Raw genomic sequence first — 9,272 nt, forward strand, 5'->3', positions numbered from 1 at the left:
ATTTTTGTTATTGTTAGTTTAAATATTAATTTTTAAGAAAGAAATTAATAATATTTTTTATTGATTTGTTAGTGATTCGTTACAATAGTGGATTAAAAATCTATTTTACCTAAAAAAATGATATATTAGAAGTATTTTGATACTTCATGAAATAATTACTTTGTGTAAATCCAGATATTATTTGTCGGTAATAAATTTAAATTAATCAATTTGATGAATACTTTATTTTAAAAGAAAATAAGAGTAATATTGAAAAGGTTTTTATTAATTATACTTGTTAGTATGTGAAAAGTCAGATGCTATTATTATATGATTGAAGCGAAGGAAATAGTAAAGGGAAATTCAAGATATTAACCTCTTGATATTTTATATTTTTGTAAATAGAAATGATTCTCGCCATTGAAATTATTTTAGAAGATATCGTAAGAAATAAGAAAAAGAAAAACGAAAGCGGAGATAATAATAAATTTCAGTTAAATTCGGCTCACAAATCCATTTCTATTTCAGCCCAAAAATCATGATCTAGCGATAATTTTGAAGAGTGGTGTTTTGATTTTCCTCCAGTTCAGAAATGGCCATTTTCTCTCCTTCATCCGCATACCCTAAACCACTAACATTTCCAACCCAAAACCCCTCTCCTCTCCCTTTCTCTATCCATCCCCTACGTCTCTCACTTCCTCCTTCGCCGCCCTGCACGAGTCCCACCACTCGCCTCCGCCGTTGCCACGCCGCGTTATCTCCCCTACCGCCGCCCCAGTCCGACCCTCCTCCCGGAAAAGACCCCCAAGGTTCCGATTCTGAATCAAACTATATCATCATTATTTATTGTTGTGAATTTTGAGCTTGTTGAATTATTTGCCTGCTTCAATTTAATGCTAGAATATGTGTTTTTAAAACTGAGAATAGTTCTTTTTAGCTGTGAATATGTGACTTGATGTTTGTTAAAATGATCCAAGGATTGTAGCAGCTCTAGGGGCCTGTTTGGCAACTGGGATTGATGTTTGACTAAACCCTTATCAGATCACTTATTATTTGTTACGCACCGAAAGAACTAGTGTTTCTCAAGCCCTAATATTACTGTCCTAATTTCTCAACTGAAAAGTCCTGAATAAATTTTTGAATAAACAATCTTAACTCTATTCTGAAAAATAAGCTACAAAGTTATTTAAATAATGCCTAAACTGACCTAGCTAATTAAAACTAAATCAAGTGAAAATCTGAAACCTAACTAGGAAAGGAACTCAAAAATAATTAGGAAAATAAAGAAAAATCCCAAATATCTTCTGGGCCTAATTTGAGCAGGTTCTTGACCATGGCCAGCCAACTCCATAGGAAACAGAGTCTGTATAACACTAGCAAAATTTCAGTTTGATCTAATGCTCACATAAAAATTATGTATGTTTTCATTAGAAAGGTCACTTGATGCGTCAAGACTTCTTCTTGGACTTGGACTTGTCAATACGCGTCTCATTTCAAGCTTCTTCACTTGAGAAAAACTCATTCTCGAGTTCACAGTAAAAAAATGAACTCTTCCATTCCAAAAAAATAGATACTTCAAATATACCAATGTATTTAGTTTAATGATAGTTTCATCCTTTGACTTTGGCATCAATCAATGACTTTCATTTGGGAAGAGATGGTTTATGGACCTCTACCAATCTATGCTCTTCTTCAACATCATCGATTGTTGCCTTGTTGATTTCTTGAGCTTCATCACTTTTTTTTTTGTTTTTGCTTTAAAAGCTGAATTTGGTTATCATGTTTCTTCTTAAGATCCAGAATTCGTGCTTTATGAGTTTTTAATTTCTAGGCATTAATATCTTGCAATGTTTGCCCATTAGAACTAAAAGATTTTCAACTTTAGTCTTTAGATCATATATTTGGTGGCTTTCATTAGTTGTTTCTTCACCAAGGGTTATCCGGTCACAATTCTTAGCATCTCCCTTTTCCTCCATGACCTATTGTTTAACCTGCATGGTTAGCTCTTTTAATTGCATCAACTATTTTCTCATTCTGGTTTTCCATTGCCACCTAATCAGTTACTATTAGCTATGTATGCTTTTTTTCTTCGCAAGGCATCCTTGTGGGTTTGTAATAGCTCTCCTCTACATTTTTGCTCTTTAATATTTGAGAAGATTGAACAAAAAGCAAGTAATAACAATTTATTTGCTTGAAGGCCTAGTATAAAATCTTTTTGTGATCATCTTGCACAAACTTCAAAGTTAATAGTTTTTTCATTGTTTGCCATAATGGAATTACAAGCTTGCCAACACAAACTCTATCATCTAGAATATAGGACCATCAATCTTCGACTTCATAAGCAAGTTTATGTATTGCAAATCCTACCTTCAAATAAGTAGGAGTTTTCTTCAATAGGAAAACATCCTTTTAACTTTGACAACCATCTAAAAATCTTTTATTTTAAAAAATACCCATCAAATAAAGGAATTTCATCGCAATTAGGAACATATCTACAAAAAAGTTTATTGTGAGTTAAGTCTTCAATGCTTTTCCCATCATAAACACCACTCTCCATATATTTATGATGCCTATATTGGTTTGTAGGAATAGATTTTGGGTTTGGTTTGTCCTGAGATAAGTCTCCAGGCACATTCCTATCCTCATCACAACCTTGTTTGCGTCTCCCTTTGGTAGTTAATCTAATCGATCAAATCTTTGCAATGGGGTTCTCCGTGCTGGCTTTCGAACTGCCACAGTCACAATGCCCCAAATGGCCACCACTCCTTCATTGTAGGGTGGGAAGATGTTGTCAACATTTATGTCCATCGAACATGTCAGCCTGCTATGATACCAATTGACACAGTGTATATTGAAAGAAAGAACTAATGTTTCTCAAGTCTTAAGGTTACAACCCTATAATGTAAACTAAAAAGTTTTGAATAAATTTCTGAATAATCAATCTTCTATTTAAAAAAAAAACAATTTAAATAGTGGCTAAACTGAATTGACTAATCAACACCATATCAAATTAAAATTCTAAAACCTAACTAAGAAAAGGAATCTAAAAATAATGAGTAAAATAAAGAAAAATCTCGAACAACATCTTTTGGATCTAATTTGGGTTGTTCCTTACCTTGGTTGCCACTAGCCAACTGATGTCCTAAGGAATAAGGCTTGTAGAACACTCTGATAAAATTTTACCCTGATTCAAATCAAAAGTTATGTCTGTTTTCATAAAAAAAAGTCATTTAACGCATCCAAGCTTCTTCTTGGACTTGGACTTAGTCTTGTCAATGTGTTTCCCGTGTTAATTTAACAAATGGAGTTTCCAAATGATTTTTAAGGGAGTTTCCAAATGATTTGTAAGGTTTGCGAGAACTGTTATTAGCTAGAAAGAAGGATGATTTTTGGATTTAGGGATTCATGAATGGAGAATTTGGATACTAACCTTCAATGTGTTGTTTGAGAATGTTATGGTACGCTCCTAAATTTACACTCAGATGCAGAATTTGGTTATATCATAAAGCTTTGAGAGAGTGTTGGCAAGTGATGTAGAAGCTATTTTGAAAAATAAATATTTTTCTTAGTTATTTTTATTTAGTTTAAGAATTTTTATTTTTTCCTACTTAAATGGAATAGTTTTTTTTATTTTTTATTTTTCCATTCAGTATTATTAGGGTTTTCTATTTTCCTAAATAAAGAAATGTTATCACTTTTTAGCAAGTGAGACTTGGATGAATAAAACATTAAGTATTTTAGGAATCTCTCCACAGTTATTGAGAGTTTTGACTTGTAACAAACCTTGTGGTCTTTGAGGGTTTTGACTTGTAACAAACTTTGTTAGTCTTTAAGGGTTTTGACTTTTAACAAAATCCGTTTATCCTTCATTTGCGGCAGTTGGTATCAAGGCCCAACAATTCCTGATGTGTTAATGGAATCACCATGGTTGGAGTTCGCAGAGGACCGTGTTCATGGTAGAGAAAGAAAGTTTTCTACTAATGAGGTTCTGTCTGAAGAACGGTGTATTGGAAGTTTTCATGATGGAGGATGGTTTTTGACCAATGAAGTTGTGCCTCGTTGATAAGGTTGTGAAAACTTCAGGATTGGATTGGGCTGAACTGTGTGAGCTTGAATGTAGGCTGTCTCTTGGTTTAGTTGTTCCTATAAAAACAAATGACCTTCCAATGCATAAGTTAGCAAATATTGGAGGCGAAAATAATGTATAGGAGAAAGAGAAATAGAATGAAGATAGTTGGGAGTGTGTGATTGAATGAATTTGTATAAAGTTTTTGAAATAACTTGGATGGCCTAAATGTTTATGTTTACCTGGTGATTTAAAGTATTTATAGATCTTGATAACAGTAGCTCACCTCGTGGAGAGTAGTGTAATGATGGAGAATACTTGAAAAGTTAAGTCATTGGTTGTTGTGCTTGTTTTGACATTGGTGAAAAATATTGATGCTTCTTTTGTCATTGATGGAGAGGTTGTTGCTTTGCTATGCTATTGGTGGAGAGGTTGGTGCCCCTGCTCTACATAGAGAATTCGTGTGCATCACAAACTCTAGTGGGTGGTTTAGAGGTGTGCAGGTGTGCCCCGGTGGGTGGTGGTAGGCGACCACTCTAACTTCTCAAAACTCAAAGGATACGATGTGTGCATAAGTGTGCTTATGCAGGGGTATTGGATCAAGGCCTAAAAATATCACGGTTAGCCTATCGGGCTCAAAGGGTGTCATGGTAAGGTGTCTAACTATTGGGGGCTGGCCTGAACGGCTAGGGTGTGGCCATTCCGGGTTCAGGCTAGGGATATATGCTTTTTTTTTCAATTTTTGCACACCATTAACCATGAACAATTTGAACTCGAAAATGATTTCCTTCCAATCTAGGGAAACTGATGGAAAGGATTTTTTAAGAAATTTTTTTTTGTATAGTTATTTTTTTATTCAATTTAAAAATTTTATTTTTCCTATTTAAAGTGATAATTTTTCTATTTTTTATTTTTCTATTCATATTGTTAAGGTTCTCTAGTTTTACTATATAAAGGGATGTAATAGCTTTTTGACAAGTGAGATTTGGATGAATAAAAAAATAATCTTTTGGGAGTTTTTTCATGGTTTTAGTGTTCTAGTCTTTGAGAGTTTTGGCTTGTAATAAACCGATGGTTTTTGAGGGTTTTGATCACCTCCATAGCTTTTTATAGTCAGCTTGGTAGCCCATATTAGTTAGTTATGTTCAAGCATTACCATCAAGAGTAGTCATGATTAGTGCTTCCGATACACTATCTGTTAGGTTTCCCATCTCATGAGACCATATGTGCCACTTGTAGTTCCCTAGAGCTTGTTCCCGAAGTTGTGTGGTGGTGATGAGTTTTTGGATGGTCAGGCCCGTTTCATCCTGCTTAATATTCTTGATATCGAGAATTTGTTGGTGATAGCTGTATTTCTTAATTGTTTAGATTGGTAAATTCAACCTGTTAATCTATCTCTCTAGAGAAGAAAGTAATAATTTAGTTGATTGCTTTTTATTTGCTCGGGCTCTTATGAAATTTATTGCATCGCAGGTATTGCAGCGACTCTCTCTCGGTTGCAGGATCGTGTTCAGATCTTCTTAGCTGTTCTTTTTTGGATGTCTCTGTTCTTCTGGGCTTCTGTATGGGATGGAAAGAATAATGGTAGGGGTAGATTGAACAAGGGATCTCGATTTAAAAGATGATGTAGTAAGCATTTTTTTCTTGTATATATATGTAAGAGTGTTAAGAGGAGTAGTGGTAGATCACACATTGCTATAATTCATCATTTGCCGATGTAGGTGGTTATCTTTCATATCCTCGTTTCCATTTATTTTTGTTACTTGTGCCTGGAAATACAGAATAAAGCAATTTGAAATGAAATGATCATATTTTACGTTCAGAAATAAATTCAGAGGGGTTTTCTACTGTTGTGAGAGCTGTTTCTGTGATACCAAGTGGTGTTTCATTATGTTCCAGGAGAGTACAATACAGAGGAGCTATCTGTTATTATTGTGCAATATGTGCTTTGAGTAGGTTTCGAACTTTTCCTGCTAAAGCTTGCGTTTGCCAGAATAATTCTCACTTTTCATGAAACTTGCAGGATCACTTGTACATTTGGGTTGTTCATGGGATACATATGCTCAGGTAGATATGACCTAAACTTATTTCTAATTATGATTTGCAAACATTTTTAATAGGAGATAACAGTGTGACTGTGTTCTCAATCTATCACTGTAAACTGTAGGGGCTTGAATGCTGATTGCATTCATCATCCTTTCTCCATTACTTCCTCTTCTAGAGAGGTGTTAGATTTTGCCAATGATTTGTTTGTTGGAATTGCAGCAGTAGGAGCTCCCTTTGACTCGAAGTTGTAGTTAAGGTTTTTCTTCATGGAAATATAACCAAGAGCCAACTGAGATGCTGGCCTGTTTTAGTCAATTTTGTAAGATCCCGAACTAGATAAGAAATTGATACAAACAAAAATGGTATAGCTCCAGAATACTTGGGAGTGTTTTGTAAGAGGTTGTAACTAGCTGTCTGTCCCGCTTTCAACGCAAAAAAGAATGTGTAGGTTTTTTTACATGCTTGTTGACACAGAAAAAATACAGAGCGAAAAGGTAATATATGCATTTAACATATGTCAATAAATACAAAAAACAAAATTGTTAATGATAACCAAAAATTAAACTAAAAAATTAAAAAAAATAGATGTATAATACAGGTTGTGGACCTAGTTGTGTTTATTAGTTGTCCTTTACAATCATTTTTTTATTTAATCAAACTTAAATAAAAATAAACATGCACAAAAAAGTAATTAAATAAAATTCAAGGAAAAAAAATATTATGTAAGGTTGTATAAAAAGAAAACCTACTAATTTTAGAAAAAAAAATGTTATTATTTTTTGTGAAAACTAAGTAAAAATTAAATGTTATTTAACTAAAAACTAAATTAAAAATTTGAGAAATGGATTTGAATTTGGATATCAAAGTTAAAAAATTATTAAACTTAAAATAATAATTTAAAATTTATACCTAATAACAAGACTCAATACAAAATACAGGTTTTGGCCCCAAGATGATGGTAAAGGATAAATTGTGCTTCACGCTCATTTTCCTTACTTGTATCCAAAAGAACCTTCAAGCACACTCAATGAACCTTGGTATGGTCATATTTACCCGTCCTGAGTTCACTTACAATTATAGGGTAATATATCTTAGCATATAAAAAATACACACACAAGCATTTCTCTCTCTCTCTCTCTCTCTCTCTCTCTCACACACACACACACACACACACACACACACACACACACCCACGTGTGTGTCATAAGCCAAATGCCAAAAAATTACATGGTATATTATTTTTTATAAAAAAAATATTGTCACCTTGCTAGTAGAATAACAACTTATTGTATAATAGAAAAGTAAATTAAAAAGGTATTTGATTTACATTGTATATTATTTTTTTTAAAAAAAATAAAGGTGACTTCGGTAGTAGGATTTCGATTTATTATATGAAGGAAAAAAGAATAAAAAAAATATTTATTTTCCAAAATAAATCCTACCAAAAACATTAAATAAAAAGATCTAAGACAACCCTAGTCATTTTAAAAATTCATAAAAAAAGCATATAGAAAACAAATAAAAAAAATAGAACCTATTTGTTAATGCTAAGTAATAAAATTAAAAAAGTATCAACTTAAAAAAAAAAAAAACCCAAACAAGCTTGGGTGAACATTTCAGACATGGGTTAAGGTCTTAAACTTACAACCCATTAAATCCTAGAAACGAGTTGAATCAAGAAGTTAAATTTTCAAACACTTTAATGTTGATTAGTCAAAGTAAATCCAACAAATAACAACAAATAAAAAGATCTAAGAAAACTCGGGTTATTTTCAAAATTAGTGAAAAAAATAATAATAGAGCCGAGTCTCTAATTGAACAAACATTGAATGATGAAACTTGAAAAACACAAGCTTAAAGAAAAGGAAAAAAAAAAAAAAAACCTAGACGAACCTTTTAAACTTGGGTTAATATCTAAAATCTAAAGCTCGTGAAATCATAAACCCATGATTAGTTAAGAAACTTAATTCCCAATTAATCTACTGTTGAATGATGGAATTAAATAAGAATATTAATTTTTAAAATCTTGCAAAGCAAAAAATTAGTAATAAAAAGAACAAGGATACAATTTTATAGGAAAAAAAACTTAAGAATGATAAAATTATATATGAAAAATAAAATTAAAAAATTATCTCAAATAAAAAAAAATAAAAATAAAAAGAATGTGAACTAAATTTAAAAGATTAAAAAATTAAAGGGGGATGAGATTGAAAAAGAATTCTAATTTTATAAATAGTTTAAAAAATTTATTTCAAATATTAAAGTATGAAATCTAGAAAAAAAATATCAATTTAAAGAATTAGAAAAAAAATCCAACAAAAATTAAAAAATAAAAAAATTCAAGATAACTGGAGTCATTTTAAGATAATTGAAATATTCTATAAAAAAAATAAAATAAAAAAAATGAAATCAATCTTTAATTAAATAAATGCTGAAGGAGTATAAAAAAAAAACATTATCTAACACCGCAGCACATTATCACTCTTGATGGGTTCTTACGTCAGCAGGGTGTCATAAGCTACGTGTTCTTGAAACAAGAGTCTTTCTTCACTTCCTTGCTTGGAGCATGTGCTACTATGACTTCTTGCCTTTAGCCTCGCTTTGATTATTATGCTTGCTTTCCAGAACAACAGAAATATGGCAAATGCAGATGAACAGAGTTTCAAGATTTGAGGAGGAAAAGGAAGAATGAGAGAGAATATTTTCAGGGTTAGGTTAAGTATTTAATATTTATACCCTTTTTGTTAGAGATATTAAGTGTTTTTTTTTTTTCCAGTTCAGTTTGGATTAACAATTTTAGTTTTTTGAAACCAAAACCAAATTGAGCAGATTTTATAGTTTTTAAATCAGTTTAGTTAATTTTTCCTCTCAATTTAATATTTATAATTAATTATTTTTTAATTTACTCTATTTTATCGGTTAATTGATTTTTTTAAACACTCTTAATAAATTGTTATTACCAAGGTACAAAAGAAATAATTACGTTAGCAAAGTGTTAATACTTGTGTTTTAAGTAACAAAAGGTGAAGTGTACGGGAAGGATGTAATAGAGTTGAAAAGTCACATGAGAAACCAAAGCAGCGGCAAACGTATCGAAAGAGGGGAGGACAGGCAGACACTCGAGGACAGAAAAAAAGAGTAGGTTTTTTTTTTTTTTTTTTTTTAACGGTACTTAGGAGAT

General features: G+C 31.8%; 1 protein-coding gene and 1 long non-coding RNA gene across 2 annotated transcripts; both read left to right on the plus strand.

The window, feature by feature from the left end:
- Positions 1-406: 406 nt before the first annotated feature.
- Positions 407-5,875, plus strand: LOC133690584 (uncharacterized). Its single transcript, XM_062110811.1, has 2 exons — positions 407-788; positions 5,519-5,875. The coding sequence occupies exons 1-2, from the start codon at positions 572-574 to the stop codon at positions 5,668-5,670; spliced, it is 369 nt and encodes a 122-aa protein (XP_061966795.1). The 5' UTR covers positions 407-571; the 3' UTR covers positions 5,671-5,875.
- Positions 5,876-6,062: 187 nt separating this feature from the next.
- Positions 6,063-6,548, plus strand: LOC133690595 (uncharacterized). Its single transcript, XR_009841476.1, has 2 exons — positions 6,063-6,112; positions 6,213-6,548. It is a non-coding gene; the product is annotated as an uncharacterized LOC133690595 (long non-coding RNA).
- Positions 6,549-9,272: the final 2,724 nt, after the last annotated feature.

The sequence above is a fragment of the Populus nigra genome, chromosome 1, assembly GCF_951802175.1.
Source record: "Populus nigra chromosome 1, ddPopNigr1.1, whole genome shotgun sequence".
NCBI lineage: Eukaryota > Viridiplantae > Streptophyta > Magnoliopsida > Malpighiales > Salicaceae > Populus > Populus nigra.